We start from the raw sequence: 27597 nt of genomic DNA, 5'->3' as shown, positions 1-27597 counted from the left end.
CGCAATTACGCGCCATAGCCGTCGGCTGTTATTGTTTGTGCCAGCGACTGCAACTGAAGGTACACAACGTTCTCTTCCGCCGTAGGACGACCAAAAAAAACGGAATTGATTCGGAACCGAGCTCACGGTGATCTACTATGGGTGGCGCTTTGAGCACCGAGGCCGAGAGGGAGCCGCTTCTCGCGCCGGCTCACGCCGCGGCGAGAGCTCCGCCGCCCGTCAACAGCCGAGTGTACGGCCGAAGATGGCTAGTCCTCAGCCTCTTCTCCCTGCTGGCCCTCATGCAGGGAATGGTATGGAACTTCTGGGGGCCCATCCAGAACTCTGCCGCCCACGCGCTCGGCTTCACCAAGTCCGACATCGCGGTGCTGGTCTTGTGGGGTCCGGTGGGCTTCGTCCCGTGGCTGCTGTTCATGTGGCTGATGGATAAAAGAGGTGAGTTCGGACTGTCAATACGATTATATGTGAATCGTTTGACTTTATTAGTTTATTGGCATGTTTATGTATCGATTTGGTACAACATTGATTAATAAATGTTGTTAGGTAGCCAACTAGCATATTACGTATCATTAGCTAACAAAACAAACAACAATCTCCATTAGCACTATCGAAACCAATACTTGTAATAATGTAGCCTCAAAGCAATTCGAATTTTTGTTGAACTGGTTTGGGGTGGGACTGCACCTTCCCTAGTTAAGATGTTAAGTAAAATACCCACTGTGATCACAAAGGTAACAAACTACACCCGATCGAACTTTAAGCAACTTAAGTGACAGTGACAGGTGATAACCTCACGTTCCTTATCGATACTTAAATATTGATTTTTAGTTCTAGGAAGGGATTCCTCTTTTGTGATAACGCACATTTCCTAACAGATATGATAACAAGTCAAATAGAGACTGATATAGCAGGCGTTGATGTCGACAGGACAGATAGGTGTGTTTTGATCAGGGTTTTTTATGCTGCTGATTCCGATACCGATTATGCTTGAGTAAGATCACCCGATACTGATCATATGGGTTAGCTGCTTGAAATCTCCTCATGGCAGCATTATTGACTGATTTGCCTCGTGCCTGAGCAGTGTTAAGGAAAGCAAGAAGGAATGCTACACTATTTACAGGCTGCAAAGTATGAGCTGATGGAGATTGTTTTTTTTTTGTGATCGGCAATGAATGGCATCACATATGTCGATCTCATACTTTTCAACGGATCATAATTGGATGCACAATCCTAGTACCACTACTGACAGACGTGAAGGTTAAATAGTCAGTGTAACTGTATTTAATTAGGGTAGCAGAATTTGTATTCCCTCTATTTCCCTGAATAGTTAAAATAATCAAATTTGGGAATTTGGCAGACACGTCTGCCATAGTTAGCACGTCATTCCGAGGGGAAGTGCCATGTGACTGATTTGCACAATTGCATAACTCTTCATGTGACAATGGAGTCAGTTCAGACAAGTAAAATAGGACACCTGACAAGTTTGTCAAATCCGCATAGTCTGCACTCAACTTTACTGCGAATGGACAGGGTAAATTGGGTTAGTGTGGCGTTGTGAACCTTGTTAAACTCCAGAGGTCACAGTTCTTAATTGTTGGCTGTGTGCGACACACACACACACACACACACACACACACACACACACACACACAAACAGTGAGAAGAATGGTGTGTGTGTGTGATATTTTTAAATACAGTTGAAATGAAACAGAATAAAAAATTTAAAAATACATGAATATTTGAAAAAAAGACATATACAAAAGTAAATGAACTAATGAAATATGATACAGAGATATTGGACACAAATAATTACAAAGAGCAGGACAAATATTAAAATCAAAACATGTTCAAGACAAAATATTCAATCAAAAATAATGTATTAGAAAACAAGCAAATATTTTAAATATCAGAACATACAAAAATATGATAAAATAATACAGAAATAAGGAAGTACAAAATAATAGATGAAAACTATTCATATACAGTAATAGAAAAATGCTTACATTTAAAAAATATATAAAAATTGCTGACCGTTTGATAAAACGCACTCAAATATTTGACAAATTAGCGAAAAATAATTGTAAATTCTAGTGAATAATTAAAAAAAAGAAGTAGAAAACACAAATAAAAAATACCAGATAAAAATTCATTTTAGATAAAAGATGCACACAAATGTTTTTATTCATAAAAAAGACACAAGGCAAAAATATTATAAGAAAAATACATTTATCTGGAATATACGTCAGATAAAATACTGAACTATTACACAAAAAATGTTAGAAAATGATGCAGAAATATTAGACAAACAAAAAATACACAATCATGACAAAATAATGAATAAAATAAAAACATAAATATTATAATTTCTCAAGATTTATTTTTAAACCATGAATCATTTCATCCGCATGTTTAAGGAACGTCTCCTTCTGTGCGTTGTCCACTCGTCCTACACTGACCTCCAATACAGTATGTGAACGTGTTGTCGGAATGCTATGAAGTGCTCCTTGTGCCACTCGCGTCTCGAGGGTCTTTAGTTAGTTATTCCAGTTGAACTCTGCAAGAAAAAAGCAAAGGCACCTTAAGGGTCACTCTGACCTTGGGTTTACGGCGGTCGTCAGAATTTTACGCCAGGCTCTGTCCAAATGTGAAACCCAAAACGGAACGTTTTGAAAATTGTCTACTTGTCTCATATTTGAGGTTCACATTTGTTAGCAATCAGACAAAAATAATGTTGGATTTTAGATGAAAGAACCCCTTCAAAATGACCATAAACAGACCAACCAAAATGGCTGACTTGAATTGACTTCCTGTCACTTTTTGGCAATGTTTTTTTTTGGATGTTCTTGTGGACAATGTCTACCAGATGTCTTGTTGCTAAGTAAATTTGGCTTCAGAGGATTATTTTTCAAAAACTTTGAAGTACCCCTTTAAATTCCCAACATGTCGCAAAAAAAGACCGCTTTCAGACTTCCTGAGATTTTTTTGTGGGTTTACTTTTGTTGTGATAGACACGGCGCCCAAATTTCATGTTGATCAGTGAAACTGGCTTTGAAGGCAGAATTTTCTTTGAACCCACTGGACCTAAAATGGCCGCTTAACCAAAACGTCAGATTTACTCAGTGTTTTTGGGTATAGCTTCTTGAGACCTTTGGCGGACATGTCTAGTCTACCAAATGTCAAGTTGCTAAGTGAAACTGGCTTGGGGGGGGGGGAATTTTCAAAACATTCAAAGCAACCCTTGAAATGACCAAATGACCATGCGTCTTTTCTGGCATGAAACTTTTTTTGTGAGTCTTCTCATGATTGCCAGATCTACCAAATTTCATATTTCTAAGTGTACTTTCGGCTTTTGGGGGCTGAATTTTTCAAAACATTTGAAGGAACCCTGAAATGGCCAAAATGACTCCTAAAATGTCAACTTCCGTGTAAACCAAAATGGCTTTTTGAGACTTTCTTGACTCAAGTCATAATAAGACATTTCTAACAAAGTAAAATTTTGTAGAAAATAATTTTCCATGAAGCTCTTCATGCTGTAAGAGGGAAATGGAGAGAGTTTCCCAAAAATGTGAGTGCAAAAGATCACTTCCACATGCGTGTTAGGAAAGCTTCAAAATGAGGAAGTTTGTCAGTCCTCACATGGTTTGTTTGCAGCTGTTGCTGACAGGGCGGCAACCAGTCACGGTCAAAGTGTTCTGGCCTGTTCACACATGACGCTAATGTGATACGCACTAAACTACAAAAAAAGACGTTTGGTGTGTTCATATGCGATGTCTTTAGACTCTTGTCCTCTAATCATGTCTTGTCTCGCGTCCTGCAGGTCTTCGAGTGTCCCTCCTTCTGTCGGCCTTCTTAATGCTGCTGGGGGCGGTGCTACGGAGCATCCCGCTGTCGGACCCGGCTCTACGGCGCTTGTAAGTCTCCTCCTCCTCCTCAATTTCCTTTTCCTCCTCTTGGTCCTCCTCTTCATTCTCCTTCTCATCTTCCTCTGGGTTCTCCTCTTCTTCCTCTTCTTCCTCATCGGTGGCGAGGCCCCTTAACAAACTCCCAGCGCTGCCAAAGCGACTGCGAATTGTATTTGACTTGTTCATCAATATGTTTAAAGGTGCTTGTGGTCGTCACCTACTTGGAAGCTCTATCGATTTCTCTCGTGTACCCTGGCATTTTCCATAAATAATAGAATAGACTAGGAGAATACAAAGCCTTTATTGTGATTGTGTGGGCAGATACAATGAAATTGGGGCCGAGAGGCACAATGGCATCCATTATATGCCAAATAATGCAGGAAACCGAGCGTGCCGTGAACTTTTTGTGGATCCTGAATAACTATCGCGACAGTACAGTACCAATCATTTTTTTACTGTATGTAATTAAAATCATCAAATAACGCCATCGCCTCCTAAATCGGCCGCTCTCGTCTGCTCAGATCAAGGTCAAAGCGGTGGAGGTTCCACCCGCCGGCGTCCCCGGTGCATGATGGGATTGACCTCAGCCAGGTTGCAAGATAACAAGCAAAAACGCTGACGTGGTTCATTTACGTGCGAATTTGTAAACGGGTCGCAGGTGTTAATGGCCGACGACTCGGGTAGGCCCGGTCAAGTGTGGGCGACGCGTTTGTCAGTTAAGGACATGCTAAGAGAAGAAATGGCCACAGAAACTCGATATTGTTACTATAAAATGTATTTTGATAGTGAATATTATTGAATGTCTTTCTGTATATTTTAGTCAGTTTGGATTTTTTTCAGTTTTGCAATTTTCCCTAAATTTCATGTATTTTTGGTTCGTATTTTTGTACTTTTCCCAAATATTTATGTCTCTTTCCATCCAAAATTTATGTATTTTTCCTTATTATTTTTGTGTGTTTGTTTTGTTCTTCTACAGCTTTTTTTGGTGGAAAAAAGTCCAACGCTAAAATATATATTTGGTAGTTTTAATCAATTTTGTGCAGGTATTGGTCTGAAAAAAATGGTATTCAATATAACTTCTAATTTTAGTTACCGGTATAAAAAATTAGGCAAATATTTCTGTACTTTTTTTTGTGTGTAGAAAGGCTTCTAACAAAATCACCCAAAATGTGATATTTGTGCCCCAAAAAAGGGCAACCGTTGACCACAATAAGAATTGTTTTGATGTTGTATATTTTTGAATACTTGATTTTCATCTGACATTTTTTTCTCGTAGCTTGGTATTTATATTTCAGAAATCTTCCAACACAAAAACAATATGTTTGGCAGCAAAGGTGATATTTGTGCATAAAAAGGCAAAAGTTGTCCACAAGAAGTTGTTTGGCATAAATACGCTACAATTTGTTTTCCAAAAACACGATACCTATCACCAAAATGATATATTTTTCCTGGAAAGTGACAGCTTTCCTCTTAAATGCAGTATTTTGCCATTAAAAGCCTATCGTAACCCTCAAAGAGACTCCGCAAATGTTAAAAATATGATGCAAGTCACTTGCAGATGCAATTTTGACCAGTAGATGTCACTGTAACAGAGACAAAAAGCCCAAGTGAGCATCCATTGCTGCCTTTCACGGGAAACTTCTTTTGTTTGTTGGCCTAGAACGGACCTTGATGCAGACAGCTTAGCCACATTTTATGACTTCATACGCACCCACGGGTCACTTCATTAGGCACACCAGTGCACCCGCTTGACATTACATTCATCAAAAGTAATAACTTCAATGTCATCTACTCTGCCAAGGCCAAACAACCCTCGATGTACTGTATGTATATTAAAACAATGTGTGTTCACAAAAGCTACATTAGGTTCTGAAAATGTTGCTTTTGCTCTTAACGCCATATTTGGCTTTTGTTGTGTTGCAGGTTAATCCACGCCGGTCAGCTCCTGAACGGTTTAGCCGGTCCCACCATCATGAGCGCCGGCCCCTTCCTGTCCACCACGTGGTTCGCCCCGGACCAGAGGGCCACCGCCACCGCCGTGGCCTCGCTCTTCTCCTACCTAGGCGGGGCCGCCGCCTACGTGGCGGGACCCCTGATCGTGCCCGCCCCCAACGGCACCCAGGCGGCGGGCCACCGGGTGTCATTGTCGGCGCCGGCGCCCGCTTTGGACGGCGTCATCCGGGAGAAGATCCAGCTGGTTATGTATGCAGGTACGAGCCGCCTTAGATCGATAGCACATCAGCGTTGCATCGCGTCGGGGGACAAATACAATTAAAATAACACACACGCCAAAAAAAAAAAAAAAAGAAGGCAATTTGGAGTCTCCACGTGCAGACAGCTGAAAAAAAAGTAGATTGTTGGGAGTGTCATGCTTAAATGATTTAGAAAATTAAAAGCATGTGGCGCTGTCGTAAGATGGAGGCTGACGTTTGTTCCAGCTTAATTCCACGTCACTCATTCAAAGTTTTGGAGGTCGGCTGAGGACGCCAAAAAAACAACAACAACATAGACATAGACACGCTGTCTGATATGTTGTTGAAAGCCTCCCAAAACAAAACATCAGCCTATCAAAAATAACATAAAAAATATTGGTATTGTAATTTGTCATCCGATAAACAGCAGTCTTTAAAAAATATGCGGTAATGACATGATTAATTAGAAAGTGACAACATTTCAACAGTTTATGCTTCAGTTCAGTGGACAATGCCCTGCTCCTTCTGGTGTGCACGCTTTGGCCACCAGGGAGCAGTATAATACAGACATTCGGATTCATCACACATGGAGACGTCTCCGCTCCTTATTAGTTCTTCTTTGCGGAGGTTAAACTCGAATATATACCTGAGAGCTACTGGGCTGCCACTAGAATAGGTGATATTCACGTCCGGCTGTCACCCCCCCCACCCCCCCCTCCTCCAGAGCTGGCCGCCATCGCTGCGCTATTTGTGGCCGTCCTCATCTACTTCCCCTCACGGCCGCCGCTCCCCCCCAGTGTGGCCGCCGCTAGCCAGAGGCTCAGCTACAGGAGCAGCATCTGCAGACTGCTCAGGTACACGCGCACACACATGCACGCACTTTTAAATTCACAATTTAATGTTGTTAAGGTTGCAATAGATGCCTATTGTTTTGTTACTACTGTATATTATCCCTCATATTTTTGTCTAATAGGTAGTTTTGTTTTGTTTTACTAATATTTGTATATTTCTTTGCCTAAGTATCATTGTATTTTTTCCCCAATTTTTTTGTCAGATTTTAGGGGAAAGTCTTTAATCTATTTGTGTATTATTTTGTAATATTTTTTATTTTGTCTAATAATTGTTTTGCATTTTTTTGCGAAGATATATTTTTTAAATTTTTTTGCGAAGATATATTTTTTTAATTTTTCAAATAAAACTTCTATATCTGTCTAACATTTTAATGTTTCTATATCTTTTTGTCTAGTATTTTTTTGTAATACTTTGTATTTTTGCCCAAAATTTTGAATTAAGATTTTTCCCCAACTTTAAACATATTGTGTTTTTTAACTCATTCACTGCCATTGACGGCTATAGACGTCATAAATTCATTTTAACTTTCTATTAGTTACATTTTTTTCCCACTTTTGTTAACAAGAGTATGAAAACCTAGATTTTTTTTTGGGTACATTTAGAACATATATAGAATTTGTGATTAATCGTGAGTTAACTAGTGGAGTAATGCGATTAAACATTTTAATCACCTGACACCCCTAATTTTAAATGATATTTTCTTTAAAAAAAAAAAAAGTAATTATTTTTTGCCAATTTTTAATAATCTTTTTTTTTTTCTTTTAAGAAAAGATTATTAAAAAATTTAGGGCGTCAGGCGATGACCATTTTTATCGTAATCAATCGCATGACTTCACTAGTTAACTCACGATTAATCCCAAATTTTATATCTGTTCTAATACAATAAAAACATTTCTAGGTTTTCATACTCTTGTCAACAAAAGTGGGAAAAATGTTAAACTAACCGAAATAGTTCAAATGAATTTTCGACGTCTAGAGCCGTCAATGGCAGTGAATGAGTTAATTTCAATTTTTTTTTTCTATTTTAAGATTTTTTTTGTCTGTTTCCCCTTAATTTTGAGTATTTTATTTCAATTTATTTTCCCCAACACTTGTGACTAAAAAAAGAACAACATATATTTTTATCTTCCTATTCTACACATTTGGTTTTCTCCATTTTTTTCAAATGAGCATGTAATATTTTTGTCGTTTTAAAAATATTTTTAAATATTTGACTTTTTGGGGGCTTTTGAGTGGTTTTGCAATATGTGTGAAGTAGAAAGTGAATATGATGGAGCCTTGTGCCTGTTGAATTCAATTGACTCTTTAACGAAGCCCCTCGCCATCTGCTGCGATCCTAATCAAAAGAGACTGCCGTCTTCCCCTTCCGATTAATTGCAGCCCTATGAGAACGGTCCATGTGGGTCACGTGTCAGTCAACCCTTAAAACACAGCCGACATGTGTAGCCCTGAAAAAAGTTTCGAGAGCTCGTTTTTCCGCCGAGGCAATTTCACAAGGAAGCGGCGTTGCCCGAGGTTTCGGCCATGGATCAAAGCGCTGGAGACGTGGAATGGCGGTCTGTGAAGAAATACCTTCACTGCGGGCCCAGTGGGCTCAGGAGCTTTTGGATGAATGGCCAAGTGATCCTCATCCTTCACACAAAGATAGGCCTAACTTATCCAGGCCATCCAGCTTGGCCGACGGTGATAGGCAGCCTTCCAGGCAGCTTTTTATCTCAGCCAGACAGCGTCGAGCCTCCAAGTGGCGAGCTCCAAGGCATGTACATGTACACCAGGACGTAACCCAAATGCTGGCGGAAGCTATGCTAAGTCAACAAGTTTACCTGAAAATTTGTATGGAGTTGACTTGGGGGAAAAATTCTAGGACAAGTTGGTCATGAAATGATCCCCGGAAATGGCCATAGAGAGTAGAGACCCTAAAATGGACAATTCAAAACAAAATGGACAACTTTCTTAGTCATTTTTTTTTAGGTCTGCCCGTGATAGAAATGAGTACCAAATCTCATGGTGCTCAGTAGGGCTGGTTTCAGAGGATGAATTAAAAACAAAACAGAAATATTCTTGAAAATGGTAAAAATGAGCTCAAGCTTAATTTTTTTGGGGGGGGGGGGGCAGTGGCCTCTTGAGACTTTTTTTTGTAGGTTTACTTATGGTAGACATGACCACCAAATTGCATCGGGCTAAGTTAAACTGTTTTTTTAGGAGGCGGATTTTAAAAAATATATAATTGAAAGGATCTCTGGAAGTGGCCAAAATAAGCCTAAAATGGCCGCTTCCCATGAAAGTGGCGCACTTTGTGTTTTTTTTTTGGTGGCGTGGCCTCTTTGTAATGACTTTGTAATGGTGATGAAAAAAATTGGACTGATCTCTTGAAATGGCCAAAATAAGCCGAAAATGGCCCCTTCAAATGAAATCGCACACTTTCTGTGTCTTCTTTGTGTAGGCATGGACTCTTGGGACTTTTTGTCAATTTACTCTCGATACTCATGCCGTGACTAGTAAATTTCATGAGGCGAAGTAGAACTGATTTTAAGTGCTTTAATAACAAAACAAAAAAAAACGGGCTAAATTGAAAATGGCATACTTCCATTATATTTTGGGTCATTCTAGAAGTGAGTACCAAATTCCATGATGCTAATTAGCTTTAGGGACTAAATATTCCAAAAATGAGAAAGAGCCCTGGAAACGGCAAAAATGAACCAAAAACCGCCAATTCAAATAAGAATGGCATATGTTCTCAGTTTTTTAGACATGGTTTATTTTTTGTGGGTCTTTTTATGACAGACTGACCTACCGAATTTTCTGAAATTAGCTTTTGGTGCCGGATTCTCAAAAACAAACGAGCAGATGCTGGTTAGCCGTTAGCTAAAGCAAAGCACGACATGATTGCTTCTCGTGGAGCCGGACGTGTCATCAGCTAAGTGCCATCCGTCCTTGACGGACCCGAGTGGAGATCAATGCATCACCATGACAAGGTTCAAAGCTAAAGTGATTACAGCGGGGGAGGTGGGAGGCAGGGACGGGGGGGGGGTCTCATCAATCCCGTAGCTCGGTGCTGTTTGCGTTTGATTAAAATGAAACCATCACTTTACGCCCCCCCGTCGCGACGTTCGGCCACGTAATTAAAACTCTGCGGATGCCATCAGCTGGAAGCGTTTGACGAACGCAGGCTCATTAGGCCAAGCTGGGATCCCGTCATCGGCAACGTCCGGCGGACCGACACCTGTTCGAGTCATACATCAAGCAAACGTGTTGATTTATTCCCGAGTTTTATAGTGAGCTGACGTTTTTGGGTCATTTTGGCCATTTCCAGGGAACGTTTCAGTGTTTTGAAAATGTAGCCATTTTCTGTTAGCAGCATGAAGGAGGCTATCATGAGTAGACCTACAAAAAGTGTCAAGATGCCGCACCCAAAAAGACGCATGAAATCTGCCATTTTAGTGTCATTCAAAATGTGTTAAAAATAAGTCCCGCAGAGCCTGTTTCAATTAGCAACATGACATTTGATAGGCCTGACTATCATCAGTTGAGACACAAGAAAATATGTCTCAAATCTGGCCATTTTGATGTGAAGCGGCCATTTTAAGGATATTTCGAGGACTACCAAATTTGAACCACGTAGACAGCCGGACAATGCTTCATTACAACAAATGGACCTTTCCTTTACTCTGTATCTGCCGTTAGCTTAGCATCTGGATTTAGCTTTGCTTTCCTTGTGTCATTTCCATACCGCGGACGTCAAACTGCTTGTCGGCTAACTGTACAGTAACGGTGCGGATTAGCTATTAGCGCTTAGCATTTCAAAGACGAGGTGTACCCGTGTGAGGTGTCGGCGTCCCAGGAGGCCTTCCGCTGTACTGCGGAACGTCCACGTTTGCGATTCTCCTCAGTCTGCCGACAGCATGACAATGAAGTGGGCGGGTGAAACCGAAACAATGAGATGTGTGTTACACATGTGTTAGTTGACTGTGCTTGTGTGAGTGTTTGATTGTGTGTGTGTGTGTGTGTAGTTGTTGCGGTAAGCTGACCGGATTTGAGCTCCTTCACAAGCCTGCAGCTCTCAAGCGCGCTCCTGCCTAAAGCTGTTTGCCTCGGCCGGCCGGGACTGGCTATTGGCTTTGATGTCTTATTTGTACACTGTGCTGGGCGCCTTCATTATGAATGTGATGTGAGCCGCGTATCCGCTGCAGCCATCTTCAAACCCCAGTCAAATATAAGATGGGGTCGTTTTTTTTCCTCAGGTCTTCCGGTTTGTTCCATGTATGGCAACAATTGCCTTCAACGCAAACACAGAAGTGGTGAAGTTTGCGTATTTGTTTTTTTTTTTCAAGTCCCAAGAGGCGTCGAAAGCGACCACATGACCTGATGCAGAACGACGCGCTCAGCATCTTGTGAAATGATGATGATTATTTTGCCCTGCAGTAACCACCGCTTCCTGATGATAGCGCTGGCCTACGCCGTGCCCACCGGAGTGATCGCCGGCTGGGCGGGCGTCCTTGACATGATCCTCACGCCGGCCAAAGTCAGCCAGGTAGACAAGCACGCACACGCACACACTCATATTAATTTGTTTGCTCCCTCCAGACAATAAAATATATTTGAACAGGAAAAGTTGAAATCTTGTGAAAAATTCCACTATCATAATGTATATTAATAATTTTTATTCCCTTAATTTTACAACTTTATTCTCATAAAATTACAGTTTAATTATGACTTTAGCCAAGTTATTTTATTTATTTATTAGCTATTTAATTTTTGGAGCATTAGTGCTTTTCCTATATAATTACAAATGTAAATGTATGTGTTTTTTCTACCCACTTAATTTTATGGCTTTATTTATATAAAAATAAAACTTTATTTTGTAAATGTTATGACTTTTTTCTTATAAATGTACATTTTATTCTCAAGGTTATGACTTTAAAAAATGACAATTTTATTTTCATAACGCCACGACTTTGTCGTCATAAATGTTTGTTATAAAATTACCATTTAATTTTGGTAACATTTACGAGTTTATTCCCATCGATGTACTTATCTACACATCTGTTTTTTCCACTTAAAAAGTAACTTTATTCTCATTTGAAAAAATTGCCATTTTTCTCAATAAGTCTTTTTTATTTTACATTTAACAACAAATACGACTTTTTCTTGAAAAATGATTTTCATTCTCGTAATAGTATAAACATTCTTAACTCATTCACTGCCATTGACAGCTATAGATGTCAAAAATTAATTTGAACTATTTCTATTAGTTTATATTTTCCATTTTTGTTAATTATTGTATATTTAGAACATATATAAAATTTGTGATTAATCATGAGTTAACTAGTGAAGTCATGCGAATAATTACGATTACAAATTTTAATCGCCTGATGCCCCTAACTTTCTAATAATCTTTTTTTTCTTTTCTCTTTTTTTAATAATCTTTTTTTTAAACAAACGATTATTAAAAATTAAGGGCATCAGGTGAGTACTATTTTTAATTGTAATTAATCGCATGACTTCACTAGTTAACTCACGATTAATCACAAATTTTATATCTGTTCTAATACAATATTTTAAAAACACTAAGTTTTCATACTCAACAAAAGTGGGGAAAAATTAAAAACGAATAGAAATAGTTCAAATGAATTTTTGACGTCTATAGCCGTCAATGGCAGTGAATGAGTTAATTGTCATTTGATTACAACTTGCACCCTACAAATGACCACTTTATTCTATTATTAAAGTTAAACAACTTTGTAATATTGCAATTGTCCTGACGATATTTGACTAATCATTTTGCAATTTTAGACTTTTCTTCTAAAACAAACACACACACAATAACACTACATAACATTCTCACGCACTTGAGTTTTAATGAAAAAAAATAACTCATGATGGCTCCCTGCCTCAGGCTTTTTGTCACAATGTTCGGTCACTGCTCGCCGCGCGCGACGTTTTCCATCTTGCCGTCCCCCTCGGAGGACAATTTGCGAGCCAAGTGTTGATCCTCTCCTTTGTGTGTGCGCGCGTGTGCATGACAATGAGGCAACACAATCTGCCTTTTCCGCTCCATTTGCCACACTTGAAATTTCGTTAAGGCCGCTCACACGCGGGAAAGCTTATTGGCGTGAAAACGCCGGCAAGATCATTTCTTTTCTTCAACGCTGCGTCTTTAAACTGGAAAGATTTCCCCACCACAAATGATTTATCGATGTTTAGTTATGATCTGCCCTAGCGGGGTTGAGTTATTAGAGTTTTATATTTTATGGCGAGTCATCAAACGTTGTTGCCGTGAATGGACGCTTCAAAGCAAAATTGCAGACTTCCTGTGTCATGATAAAACACGCCTACTAAATGAATGTAGTCGATGAATTTTCATCAGAATTCAAAGGACCCCGGAAGTGACCGAAATGACCCTCGGATAGCACATTCCAAGCAAAATAGCGGAGTTCCTGTCTCTTTTCAGGAATGGTCTCTTAAGACTTTTTTTGTGGTCTACTCTTGATAGAAATTGCCACCAAATGTCATGTCGCGAAAGAAATTACCTTCAGGGGCTGAATTTTTGAACTGAATGATTTGAGTTTTATCGTTGAAGGAGCCCTGGAAATGGCTAAAATGACATTTTCTCTCACGCCATCAAAGCAGCCTACGAAGGGGAGTTCGGCCAATTGAGCGCCGGAGAGCAGATGAAAAAACTTAGCGCTAGCTAATAGCTGCTACGACGTGGTTGGATTTTAAATTGGTCCAAAAGGATTCAGAAAAATCATTCATGGATGCTTGGAAGATCGCCCTGGGTTCTGCCGTTCGACAATAATGAGGTTTCCGTCCACGTTTTCCAAACTTCTTAGCGAATTTAGTGAAAACGCTTCAAAGTAACATGCGACTTATCGGTATGAAGACTGCGACATGACGAGATGACGTCATGTGACAGCGTCTCTCTCTCTCTCTGTGCCACAAGACACAACAAAAGATGAATGGTCACTTCTTTTATTAATTACAGAAATAGTTCGATGTATTCGTCTCCCTGCCAAACGTACTCGACTTTATCGTACGTCGTCATTTGTAATCGTGTGGCGTAAAATTCCATCAAAACATGTGACGTGTCATCCAGTCCTGTCATTTAGTCACCAAATCTGTTTACATACAAAATTTGCATTTTCCGTTTTTTGATACACTGAAAAATTTGCCCCCTCCAAGCATAAAAACTTTTCAGCTAATTTTAGGCCTTTTTGGGGGGGGGGGGGATCATTTCTAGCACTTCCATTCAGGTATGTTTTTGCCAAAATTTGAATGAAAATAGGTGGATGGAAACCCACCTAGTGTACAGCAAGGTATCCTGAATGTTAAAGTAAATAATTTTCAACTAAAGTTTGATGCTGTGTTGCCATTATTAGCGTGTCGGTATACTTGATATGTTTTCAAAAAAGTGAATTTGAGTCTTGGTAAGGCCCTGGTTAACATACGGTGCCGCTAAAGTACTGTCAAAGCGAACTTTGTTTACCATTATGTTATATTTTTGGGGGGTACAAGGACTTGTTTTTCAGAAGAAAAAAAGTCCAATTAGTAACACAATCAAATTGATCCGGCACTCGGTGGTTAAGTGGTAAACGAACAGCGACCGTGGATCAGAGGTACGAGTCCAGGCTATACTTCCCACAAATAGGACAAACACTTCTGCAAATTTGGTGTGTTTTAGAGTGCAGTAAAAAGCCCTTAAAGCTGCAATTTATTTTCCCGTCGAATAACAGCGAAAGGAAAGTCAAGTGCCCATCCCGGGTTTTCCTCCATCCATTGACATTGTCTACTTGAAAATATTTTCCCAACCATCAATTTTATTGCCGCTTCCCGGAGCGAGGCGCAGACAGCTCCCTGTCGAGGTGCGCTTCATATTGAATGCGGTCGCCTTGAGCGCCTCTCGGCTGTAATTACCTCTACAAGCTGCAGCAAACGCGTTCCGCCGAGCGCGCCTCACATCAAACAGCTTGTACCCAAACAGCGTTAACCACGGCGGCAGCCTTCAACGCCACCGGTGCCGCTCCAGTCAGGGAGGGGACTCCCCGCTCTCCCCATCCTTATTATGCTCCCGCTACCAGCCCAGCAAGCTCCCCCCGAGCAGGGAGTTGACTTTTGAAAAGACGAGAGCGCGGAAGCTGGGACTGGGGCAATCCAAAGTTATCCCAAGTTTGGAGCTCTTTGGGTGCACTTGGCATGTCCTTCCCGTGTTTGTGTGAGTCCATCCCACGCGGATTGGTCGAAATGTGTTTTTGGGATTGTTCGTGCCGTTGCCTGGGGCGAATGCAATTATCGTTTGGCATCCTCGCTTTTAGTCTCGCAGGAAACGTTTCATGAACTCGATATATTGTTGCAGATTGTGATGAGAGGTGTCGAGACAATAATTGCTCATTGTTTGATATGTATGCCCAATAGAGCATAAAAGAGGAAACATTTGAAATAAAAGTTCCATATAATAATTGATTGGTTATCAGACTCGGTAGTCTAACTTTCTCCATCTCGGACCCGGAAATAAATGGTCAAAAATAGTTGCTGCTTCAAAGCGAAATTGCAGACATTCTGTTTTGGGCATAGCTTCTTGAGACTTTTTTTGTGGGTCTACTAATGCTAAGTGCAACTATCTTTGAGGGCTGAATTTTAAAAAAGATTCCAAGTACCCCCCCAAAATGACCAAAATTACCCTAAAATGGCCACTTTTACTAAAATAGCCAACTTCCTGTGTTTTTGCTGGCGTAGCTTCTTGAGACTTTTTTTTGTGCGTCTCCTAATGATGGACATGCCTACCAAATCTTATGATACTGAGTGAAGTGATACTATTGAAATGAAAATCAAGCTAAAATGGCAGCTTCAAACCAAAAAATGGCCAGCTTCCTCTGTCTTTGCTAGCATAGCTTCTTGAGACTTTTTTTGTGGGTCTACTAATGGTGAACAATGCCTACCAAATCTTTTGTTGCTAAGTGCAATTATCTTTGAGGGCTGAATTTTTAAAAAGATAAGTACTTCCAAAAATGACCAAAGTTATCCTAAAATGGCCAATTTCACAAAAATGACCAGCTTCCTGTGTCTTTGCTAGCATAGCTTCTTGAAACTTTTTTTGTGGGTCTACTAATGATGAACATGCAACTATCTTTGAGGGCTGACCAAAATTATCCTAAAATGGCCAATTTCGCAAAAAATAGCCAACTTCCTTTGTCTTTCCTGGCATAGCTTCTTAAGACTTTTTTTTGTGCGTCTCCTAATGATGGACATGCCTACCAAATCTTATGATACTAAGTGAAGTGATACTATTGAAATGAAAATCAAGCTAAAATGGCAGCTTCAAACCAAAAAATGGCCAGCTTCCTCTGTCTTTGCTAGCATAGCTTCTTGAGACTTTTTTTGTGGGTCTACTAATGATGAACATGCCTACCAAATCTTTTGTTGCTAAGTGCAATTATCTTTGAGGGCTGAATTTTTAAAAAGATAAGTACCCCCAAAATGACCAAAATTATCCTAAAATGGCCAAGTTCACAAAAATGACCAGCTTCCTGTGTCTTTGCTAGCATAGCTTCTTGAAACTTTTTTTGTGGGTCTACTAATGATGAACATGCAACTATCTTTGAGGGCTGACCAAAATTATCCTAAAATGGCCAATTTCGCAAAAAATAGCCAACTTCCTTTGTCTTTCCTGGCATAGCTTCTTGAGACTTTTTTGTGGGTCTTCTCATAGTAGACATGCTTACAAAATGTCACGTTGCTCCATAAAAGTGGCCTTTGGGTATTGAATTTTCAGAAAAACCTATTGAAATGAAAATGAAGCTAAAATGGCAGCTTCAAACCAAAATGGCCACCTTTTTGTGTCTTTGCTAGCATAGCTTCTTGAGACTATTTTGTGGGTTTACTCATGGTAAAAAAAATAAAAAAAAAAGTCTACCAAATTTCATGTCATTGAGACTGGCTACGTGTGTGACAACTTTTTTTTGAGTCATCAATGTCCCATTTGAACAAAAATAACTGGTCTGTGTCTTCCTCTTTTGTCCTTAGGTTGATGCAGGCTGGATCGGCTTCTGGTCCACGGTGGGCGGCTGTGTCTTCGGGGTGGCCATGGCCAGGTAAGCAAGCCACTGACTGGAACTGTGACTAAACTCTTGTCTTGAAAGCCTTATTTCAAAGCGCAACACTTTTGTGAAGCCTGTATTTAAAAAAAACAAAAAAAACAATCCTGACCCTTGTTTGAGACTCTAACAAAAGGGATTCGTTTATGCAGTAGAAGGGGACAAGCAAAATCCATTTCCACTCATAAAGGAACTTGTTGTTGCACGAAGTGTGCTCATGCAGTTAAACCAACTTGACTCACGTGGACAGCGAGAGCATCAGACTGAGTGCGCCTCCATCAGTTAACTGTAAGCTGCTTATGGATTTGGGGGATTTTGTGGTATTGATACACGCCCTGATCTTCTCAGCCAAGAAATCAGGCTTTAAAATGAAGCCCAATCTAAAAAGCTGCTCAACATTTACTCCAAAAGTTCAGGGAACTTTTACTTATTGGTACTTGCAGTCCCTGCAAACACCAAGGTGCTTTTAAGGGATATTATATTAAGTCAAAAAAGTTCTTTACAATAATATGTTGTATGCGCCCGCCGCCACTAGTCTAAAAAGAAAAATCCACCTGTTTTTAATCTATCTCAGGGCGGCCATTTTGCCACTTGCTGCATCAAGTGCCTAAGGTCACGGTGCACCTGTGTTCTGGGTTTGGTCATGTGAGCCTTTTGGCACGGTGATGTCATTTTTCAGTGGGCAGCAAGTGACAAAATGGCCACCCCCCTAAGACGGGTGAAAACGGGTGGATTTTTCTGCTTAATTTATATTCCACAAACGCAATATTAATCAAAATACAGTGATTAGACTGGCGGGTGCTCATAGAATAGATCATAAAGAAAACCTCGGAGTCACCATCATCATCATCGATGATGATCATCGTCGTCATCAATGTGCTCTTTAGCGTTGGTCGATGCCTTTCGTCTTTGAAAAAAATTCCCAAGTGTGAGCTGCTTGCAACCGCCATTGTTCGCTTCCTCAGCCATCTGGCTCCGCCTCACGTCTTCTACTGCCGCGAAATGTTTTCTTAGCTTAATGCTAACAAACAATGGAAAGCACCATAGATAAGCTAATGAACAGCATCTGTGTCCTAGGGCTTGACTGTTTAATCCAGAAGTGGATTTGAGCTCTTTAAAAAAATATATATTTTTTTTTTTGGCAGACTTTTTATTTATTTATTTATTTTACGACATAAGACAACGAGAAAGACATTCAAAATTTTTCCTCCCCAAAAGTTGGCAAAAAAGTCAGCCAATGTATGTCTTTTTCTGTCTTGTAAAGCAATCAAATGGAATTCCCACAATTCAGCACAATGTCATTCAATCAAAACATAATAGGGCAAAAAAAAAACCCCACACATTCTATTTCATTACATCATGTAAATTTTAGCTCAGTATTACATGGAGTGCTATTTTTCCTATAAAATAATAAATTTTTGTTTAGTTTTTTGGGGGCTGGTTGGGCATCTTGAACAGATTAATGGCATTTGCATTCATTTCAATGGGGAAAGATGATTTCAGATGCAAATGTTTTGCGTTACCAAAGTTTTGTCACTCAAGCAGGATTTGGCTCCTTAAAAATGACCATGTCTCTAAATGTAGACAAAAGTTCATGCGGTCCAAAATTTCCCAAATTTCCGGGTAAAGGTTCTCGTGGTGGGAACCTGCTTTATTTTCAAAGTACTTTTAGCACTCGATGAGCTTCTCTGGTGCCGTTCTTCTTCTTGGTTTCTTTTTTGTATTATCTGGAACGTCTTCTCTTCGGTTCGAGAGCGGCGTCTAATCCTCCGCCAGCCGGCGTCCCCCGGAGAAGACGAGCTAGCCGTTAATGAGCTATGAAGCACAAAAAAGACGAGCGAGACGAGACGCTCTCGGAGAAAAGACCCGTCGTCTTCTCCGAGAAGACTTGCGCTTGTTTAATGACGGGAGAAATTAGGGCTGGGCCATTCATCCATTTTTAATTCTTAGTTCCAGTTTATTTGCCAAGACAAATTGAATTATTTTTAATGTGCATATAAACCATATGGCCATGATTTGAAACCCTATCTTTGACCCTTCTGACTTGAAACCCTAATTTGAAACCCTAACCCTTGTTTGGCCAAACAAACGTTATTTTATGAAGTCTAGACTGTAGTTGTGATCAATACACATGTTGGTAAACGGCTTCCTTGTTTCCCGTGCAGGTTTGCGGACTCCATCCGAGGGATGCTAAAGCTGATCCTGGTTCTGATGCTGGCCGGGGCCTCGCTGTCCTCCACCTGGTTCACGCTCACCTGCCTGAGCAGGCTCACGCACCTCCCCTCCAATGCAGGTATGCTACCTTTGGCCAGTATCAAGCTTCAGATGCACGTCCGCTTCCCCTTGGAAGAATTGGGCCATGCCGGCACCGTTGGACAATGTTGACATGTCATACGATTATTGTAATGTGAGCCTTCCTTGCTAGCTATTGATGATAGCAGCCAATTCAGCTGAAAAACAATGAGCGCTAATTTCATTCGCAACGTTAGCATGCGTATTGCGCACGCTTGTCACCGGCCGTCATCCATAACGTGTTGTTGTTCCCGCCCTCTGGCAGCCATCTTGTACACGTCGTGCATCCTGGTGGGCATCTTCATCAACAGCAGCGTTCCCATCTTTTTCGAGCTCTTCATCGAGACGGTGTACCCGGTCCCCGAAGGCATCACGTGTGGCGTGGTCACCTTCCTGGGGAACCTCTTCACCGGCGTGCTCCTCTTCTTCCTCACTTTCTACTGTACAGGTATGAGATTGCCACGCATGCTCCACAACAGTACACAAACACATCTACAATTGGGATCTTTGTTAACTACGCACCTGTCTACCTACTTTTATCTACCAACTGACCTACCTACCGAGCTATCTACTTATCTAGTCTGAACTACCTACCTACTTGTCTAGTCTTACCTACCTACCTAGCTCCTTCTCTCCCTCCCTCCCTACCTACCTTCTAATCTAGTCTTACCTACATGCCAACCTATCTACTTATTTAGTCTTACCTACTTATCTAGTCTTACCTACCAACTTACTTATCTACTCTTATATACCTACCTACCTACCTACTTACCTAGTCTTACCTACCAACTTACTTATCTAGTCTTGCTTACCCACCTACCTGCCTACTTATCTATTCTTACCTGCCTACTTGTCTACTCTGAACTACCTACCTACCTAGCTCCCTTTCTCCCTCCCTACTCTCTCCTTCCCTACTTACCTTCTTATCTAGTCTGAACTACATACCAACCTATCTACTTATTTAGTCTTACTTACCTACCTAGTCTTACCTACCAACTTACTTATCTAGTCTTAACTACCCACCTACTTAACTACCCACGTATCTAGTCTTACTTACCAACCTACCTACTTAATTAGTCTTATATACCTACCTACTTAATTAATCTTATATACCTACCTATTTAATTAGTCTTATATACCTACCTACTTAACTAGTCTTATATACCAACCTACCCACGTATCTAGTCTTACTTACCAACCTACCTACTTATCTATTCTTATATACCTACCTACCTATTTATCTAGTCTTACCTACCAACCTACTTATCTGGTCTTACCTACCTACCGACCTATCTACCTATTTAGTTTTACCTACCAACTTAATGATCTAGTCTTACCTAACTAGCTACCCACCCACCTAACGTTCCTCCATTTCCTACCTTGCCTCCCTTACCTACCTTCCTGTATTTTAATTGCCTACCTATCTACCCACCTGACCTCCCTCCAACCCTGTGAATGAGGCGCTCGCATTTTTAAAAAAAAAAATCCTCAGGGTGACGACGTTGGCCTGCTGTTGATATTGGAAACAATCCACCTGCTCCATGAACCCCCAACGGTGGCCATCTTAACACGGTCACGGTCACGCTCGGCCCCTCCGCTCTCATCCACGTGACCAGAACCTCCGGCGAACCTCGCCGCCCTTCTCTTTGCTCCCGCCGCCCTTTTATTCCTTGTCGTTTAGCCGAGCGTGCCGGCGCGAATACAAAGCAGCGCCGAGGATTGGCAGGAAGCGGAGGCGGTCGAGGTGTTGTGCTGCCGAATGCCTTCCCCTCACACCAGAATTATTCAGCAGGCCGGATAATTGCGGCGCTTCCTTTAGTAGATTATTTTCCATATTTCCTATTATTGTGACAAAGTTTTCCGGCACTTGTGAAGTGAGCGACGTGCAGCCGCTGCAAAGAGACCGCCGAGGTCTTCAAAGATCTTCACTCGCTCGCGCTCCGCTGAGAGCTCACATGCGTTTTCGTTCTTTTCCTCCCTGGAAAAACTTTGTCAGAGAAGCGTCAATCACTTGCGTACACAAAGTCACATTATGCAAATGACTACACCGTGTCGACGACTACCCAACAACTGGCCAACATGACGCTGTTTTTGACCATTTCCTTCCTCCCAACTCGTCGCGACTGTTTTGTCAGAACACGAACGCTGTTGATTTTGATTTTGATTTTGTTCCGTTTGCGTGCGTCCACAGAGTTGTCCTGGCTGAACTGGTGTCTGACGGGCTCGTGCGTCTTCAGCCTGGTGCTCATCCTGTTCTTCCGCGAGTCTTACGACCGCCTCTACCTGGACGTCTTTGTCTCCGTGTGACGGGACGGACGCAAAATGGCCGCAAGCGGACCTTTTTTTTGTTGCACAAAACCCGGCGGAGAAAAGAAGAGGGACTTTCAGCTGTGTTTTTTTGCGTGTGATTTGCCAGCGAGGATTCTTAAAATCAACGTTCGCGCTAAGGAGACGACTTCCTGTTTCAAGGCAGCCATTTTGTTTGACTGACGTTTGTTTTCTGGCCTCACGCAAAATGGACGCCGCCACTAGGCCTGCCCAATGACAAGCCAGCAGCCAAGAGACACATTCTGTTGTAAATATTATTATTATTATTCTAACATGAACGTGCGGAGCTCTGGGATTGGTTGCTTGTCTTTACGGACCTTTTAAAGATTATTCGTGTCACTTTTGTTGCGGTTTTAAGCGAACCATGCTGTTTATTTGTGTGCGTGTGTTTGAGGCGGCCAAAGCGTGACGATTGTGTAGCCGCCAAGCGAGGGGGATAAAAGGGAAAATATAATAGATTTTTTTTATCCTAAACTAGCTCCTTTTCCAACCTTACGTTTCTGTTTTTTTAAAGATTTTTTTTTTCTTCTTCACGTTACGTGTTGATTATGTTTTGACCCATTTTAAGCCGAACGTGCGTTTGGTAACCAGCCTCGCCGGGCGGTCTCGAGGCCTTTTAAAGGCTGTTTGCGTCACTTTTGTTGTGGTTTTAAGCTAACAATGTTTTTTTTTTTTTTGTCGTGGCAAAAAGCGAGGCGACCCGGCGAGACGCTTTCATTGTGTGACTCCAAGCGGGTGGGATAAAAGGGGGACAAAAACAAAACAAAAGGATTTTAAAAGGACTCCAAGGATGTTTGTTTGTTTGCACAAAGCGCGGTAATGGGAAGGTTAATTCATGTATGTCCTTTGCCGTCTTCCTCCCTTTTGGACTTCGCCTTGTAAATGTCCTGAATGTTCCGTGTGGGAAAAATCTCCAGCACCTTATTGTCATTCTTAATAAAAAATGTTTTTATGAGGCGGTGATGATTGACTTCACAGGACCAGGAAATTCTGAAAATGATGGAGAACTCAAAACAGATGAGGGGAAAAAAACTTGCTCGTATTTTACTACTATTACTTTTAACTCTTTGACTGCCAAAAACGTTAAATAACGTTTAGTAAAATCCTATGGAGGAGTGCCAAAGACGGTAAACTAACCATTTTCTATTGTTGATTACTGAAAAACGGAATAAGGTAGAAACAAACTTTTTTTTTCTGATGAAAGATGAGAGTCCAATCTTTTTTTGGTAGTATGTGTGTTTCCATAGTCCAAACACATACTTTAATATGGACCTTGAAAGATCAGTCAAAATGCTTAAAATCGGCTGGCACCCACGGCATCCCTTTTCTGAAAACGTCTGGCAGTCAAAGAGTTAAAGTTACAACTAAATATTTGACTTTATAGCTTTATTCTTGTTGTATTTAATTCTGAAAAAAAAAAATCTTAACATCGATTTTACTCATACATGCTGACAGCTTTTTTGTTTATGTCGTTTGTGTTGCAGCAGTACCACTTTATTCTTGTAACATTCCAACTTTTTTCCTTGGGAAAAATAACTTTTTGACTCTTACTATTAGAACTACGGTCTCTTAATTTTGTCTTTATTCTCGTGACTACGTTTTTTTTGTTTGAATGGTGCTATTTTTTTTGTCTAAATATTCCTTCGCTGTTGGGGTGTCGCCATCACACAAAAACAAGCGAACGAGCTGAAACGCAATCAAGCCATAAAGCAGGACGACCTGACGTGAGGACCGGCCGTCATTCACTTGTCCAAAATGGAGACAAATGGAAATAGATATGAAAGGCGCCGCTGGTGGGTGGATCACTGATGTTGAAGTGTTGAGTGGGTGTAATCATCCATTAGTGTGAGTGCACTCAGCTATGAAAATACGACTTTGGTCTCCTTCAAGAAACATAAAAAGTCCATCATGACATTGGCATAAGTCACAAGCGTCAGGACAAAATGTCCGTCTTCATCGCAACTTTGTCCTAATGTGACTTTTGGAGGATTTTTTTCCCTCTCACAATTTTCTTTTCGGAATAAGATGGTTTTGTTAAGCTTGAATCCATGTTTGAAAAACACCAATTTTAAGCAATATTTTGAAACTCCAGGCTTCCTTGGAAACTACTTTAAAACCTTAACTAAATTCAAATTTGAGGTCACACGTGCCAATTTTATAAGCACTATCACAAATTATGACCCTGCTTTGAAACCCCACCCCTATTTTGAAACCCTACTTTTAAATCCAAACCCTTGTTTAAACCCTATTTTGAAACTCAAGCCCTAGTTAAAAACCCTACTTTGAAACTCACCCTAATTTAAAAGCCTACTTTGAAACTCAAACCCTAGTTAAAAACCTTACTTTGAAACTCAAACCCTAGTTAAAAACCTTACTTTGAAACTCAAACCCTAGTTAAAACCCTACTTTGAAACTCAAACCCTAGTTTAAAACCCTACTTTGAAACCCTAATATTAGTTTAAAACCCTAATTTGAAACCCTACTTTGAAACCCTAATACTAGTTTAAAACCCTACTTCGAAAACCTAATCCAGTTAGGGTTAGGATTTCAAATTAGGGTTTTAAACTAGTATTAGGGTTTCAAAGTAGGGTTACGGTTTCAACGTAGGGTTTAAAACACTACTTTGAAACCCTAATCCTAGTTAAAAACCCTACTTTGAAACACCAATCCTAGTTTAAAACCCTACTTTGAAACTCAAACCCTAGTTTAAAACCTAACCCCTCCTCTGAAACCCTACTTTGAAATCCACACCCTAGTTTAAAACACTAATCCTAGTTACAAAACCCTACCTCGAAACCCTAATCCTAATTAAAAATCCTACTTTGAAACTCAAACCCTAGATTAAAACCCTACCCCTCCTCTAAAACCCTACTTTGAAATCCAAACCCTAGTTTAAAACCCTACTTTGAAATCCTAAACCCAGTTTAAAAACCTACTTTGAAATCACAACCCTAATTTGAAACCCTAACTCTAAATTGAAGCCTTAACTACATCTTAAAACCCTAATTTGAAATCCTTACCATTGTTTGAAACCCCAACCTTAGTTTGAAACTCTCCTTTCAAATGCTAACCCTAGTTTGAAGCCCTACTTTAAAACCATAATTTTAAACCCAATCTTAATTTTAAACCTAACTTTGAAACTAACCCTTGACTTTGAGTCTCACCCTTTTCAGTAAATCTGAATATGAAAACTTACTTCTGTACTGAGACCCTATCGCTAAAAACCTGATTTGAAACCCTAACTGTCTCTACACCCGAACCTTGTCTTGAAACCCAAACCAAAAATTCCGTTTGAAACACTTGAAAGTCAACACGTCAACACAAGAAGAAGACAAGGAAACGTCCATGTTGTGTGATTGCGTCCTTTTGAAGTTTTATTGAATTTTGCGGCGCTGCTGGTAGAAAAATAGAAAGTAGCAAAAAAGATTCACAGTGTGGACGTCAAGACGTCCCTCGCCACAACTTGCATAGAAAACACACACACACACACACACACACACACACACCTGTCCCCACACATTTCAATGTGCGCGTGCGGACTATAAGGCTTCCCTAAAAACAACACAGAATATACATACGTGTACATACATGTACTTTTACAGGCTGTCAATCATCAGTCTTATCTACTGGATGTACACACGCACACACAGCTGTACAGTAGTGGCATTGGAATCAATTACAGCGCGTGTGTGACGCACACACAATACACACTCACGCAAATACACGCACGCACACGCGCGGACACACACGGACGCACACTCGTAGTCCCCTTAGCGTGAGTGTGTAACAATGCCAAAGTCGCCAGTGACACAAGTACATACACACGTACACACACACGTTCATACACACACATCGTCACACACACCTGTGCGTGAGTGTGTAACAATATCAAAGTCCCCATATCCCCTTATTAACAAGTGCACGTGTGCACACACATACAATAAACAATCCAAATCATGTGATGTTACCAACCGAGAAGAAGAAGAAGAGTTAGTGGTGCTATGCTACTGGATACCAAAGAGTTTGAAACAAAGGGTTAGGGTTCAAGGGTTCTAAATGAGGGAATGCCGATCAGAACAATCAAGGGCCAGGTTCAAAATTCAGGTGTCAAATCAAGATTAGGGTTTCAAATTAAGCCTGGGTTTAAGATGGTGTTAAAGCTTCAAATAAGGGTTGCGAGTTTGAAGCCAAGGTTAAGGTTTCAAATTAGGGTTTGAAATCAAGCTTGAGGTTAGAAACCCTACCGTGACACTTTGAAATCTCTGAAATTATTTTAAATGTGGCTTGAAACCCTAATTCTAAACCAAACCCTTTATTTGAAACCCCAAACCTGATTTTAATTTAATTTTAATGTTGCCCTAACCCTTTTAAACATGAGCCCAGACTTGACATTGTACTTTGAAACCCTAATTTAGGACTGGACCTCAAAATTCAAAACCCTAATCCCGGTTGGATTCTCAAACCCTGGCTTGAATCCCCCAATTTGAAATGCTAACACTTGTTTGAAATTGAAACTTTTACCAAGACTTGACTCCTTACTTTAAAACCATAATCCTGGTCCAAACCCTTCATTTAAAACCCTAATCGTGATTTGAAACCTCAACCTTTGCTTGAAGGCCAAAGCCAGGTTTGACTTTTTGCAAAGCTAACCCTTGTTTGACAATTTGATGTAGATACAACACCCTACTTTTAAAACCATAACCCTCTCCTAAACTCCTAATTTAAAATCCGAATCTGGATTTTAGCCCAACCTTAAAACCCTACTTTGAAACCCTAACCCAGGCTTGAAGCCCTACTTTCAAGCATTTCAATCAATCACCTTGAGAAGGAACTCATGTTACAAACCAAGTGTCATCTACTAGCTTATTCCGAACCCTCGCTAACGCAACGTGGCGGCCATATTTGATATGACCGCCGCGCTATTTTGCCTCGGAGCCATCCGATTGGACGATCCATCGGAGTCTTTCTCCTGGTGGGTGGGATTATTTACACTGTGCCCCTCCCTGTACGTCTTTTCATCATCAGCAGGACTTTTGGAAGTTGGCCGTCCCCCCACTTTTGTCCAACGACAAGTCCCGCCCCTTTTGTCTAACAAAGCCGCTTTCTCTTCACGGAAAGTTCTGGCTGTGTTAAATCCCGGCCGGGTGGGTCGGTCGGGGGTCCGAGCGGAGTGGCCGAGAATCAGCTGTTGTTGGTGTGGTTGTAGGTCCGGCAGGGCGAGGGCGAGGCGTTGGGCTGGTAGTCGAACTTGCCGAGGGCGGGCGGGTAGTACGTGGTGGTGTACACGTTGGCCTGCTGCAGCGACGTCGGGAACAAGTTGGAGCGCTCGTCCGGCAGGAGGTTGTTCTTGTTCAGCGTCTGGAAGTGGCAAAGGCAAACCAAAGAACATTAGCATTCATGCTGCATTCAAGGAAGCTGGGAATTGGGAAACTTCTGAACATTCGATGAAGAAAAGCACATTTAAGCAATTTATATTTGGAAAAACAATCGACGTTATGTTCCTTAGCCAACTTGGAACACTTTCATATTGGATTTATAAACTGCGAGTGGGAAGTATCGTTCTTCCCAGGGGCCACAAATGCAGCGTCAGACTCTCAAGTACCTTGGCTGTTAGGACGTTAAATATAAAAGGAAACTAACATTTAAACTACACACACTAAATCAAGACCTTTAACAGCACCCCAAAGGTCTTCCAAAGTAAACCTCAAGTGAGGAAAACGCTCTAAAGATTCATTTTATTTACACTGCGTGTGTGCGTGTTACACTAAGACACACACACGCGCGCACATTAAGGGTGAGTAATTCATCGTGGCAGATGTGTTTAGTTGGTTAGTGTTTTCACAGGCGCAAGCAAATCAGTGTAACAAATGTAATCGAGTTCCACGTCAAACACAGTCAGCGCGCTAATGGACGACAAAATGGACGACAAAATGGAGGATT

The 27597-nt window shown here is 40.9% G+C and overlaps 2 protein-coding genes across 7 annotated transcripts in view; one reads left to right on the top strand and one right to left on the bottom strand.

Moving 5' to 3' along the window:
• The first annotated feature begins 13 nt into the window (after nt 1-13).
• Nucleotides 14-22612, top strand: slc49a4 (solute carrier family 49 member 4). The gene is made up of 9 exons (XM_077579325.1): nt 14-435; nt 3818-3911; nt 5826-6112; nt 6819-6948; nt 11369-11477; nt 16967-17034; nt 19203-19330; nt 19595-19777; nt 21521-22612. The coding sequence occupies exons 1-9, from the start codon at nt 138-140 to the stop codon at nt 21634-21636; spliced, it is 1413 nt and encodes a 470-aa protein (XP_077435451.1). The 5' UTR covers nt 14-137; the 3' UTR covers nt 21637-22612.
• Nucleotides 22613-25005: 2393 nt separating this feature from the next.
• sema5ba (sema domain, seven thrombospondin repeats (type 1 and type 1-like), transmembrane domain (TM) and short cytoplasmic domain, (semaphorin) 5Ba) overlaps nt 25006-27597 on the bottom strand; it is an 83179-nt gene continuing 80587 nt past the window's right edge. For all 6 annotated transcript variants that reach the window (XM_077579293.1, XM_077579294.1, XM_077579295.1 and 3 more), the window contains one exon: nt 25006-27015. In XM_077579293.1, the coding sequence (XP_077435419.1) occupies nt 26839-27015 (177 nt within the window). In that variant the 3' untranslated portion in view covers nt 25006-26838. The remainder of the gene's footprint in view (nt 27016-27597) is intronic.

The sequence above is a fragment of the Vanacampus margaritifer genome, chromosome 11, assembly GCF_051991255.1.
Source record: "Vanacampus margaritifer isolate UIUO_Vmar chromosome 11, RoL_Vmar_1.0, whole genome shotgun sequence".
Classification (NCBI taxonomy): domain Eukaryota; kingdom Metazoa; phylum Chordata; class Actinopteri; order Syngnathiformes; family Syngnathidae; genus Vanacampus; species Vanacampus margaritifer.
Note: the sequence above shows the minus strand (reverse complement) of the source record. Positions and strands in the feature narration are given on the sequence as shown.

Coding starts and splice junctions, on each gene's coding strand:
- slc49a4 (XM_077579325.1), top strand. CDS start 138: ATGGGTGGCGCTTTGAGCACCGAGGCCGAGAGGGAGCCGCTTCTCGCG. Junction 6,113..6,818: donor CCAGCTGGTTATGTATGCAG/GTACGAGCCGCC, acceptor CCCCTCCTCCAG/AGCTGGCCGCCATCGCTGCG. Junction 19,331..19,594: donor GCACCTCCCCTCCAATGCAG/GTATGCTACCTT, acceptor GCCCTCTGGCAG/CCATCTTGTACACGTCGTGC.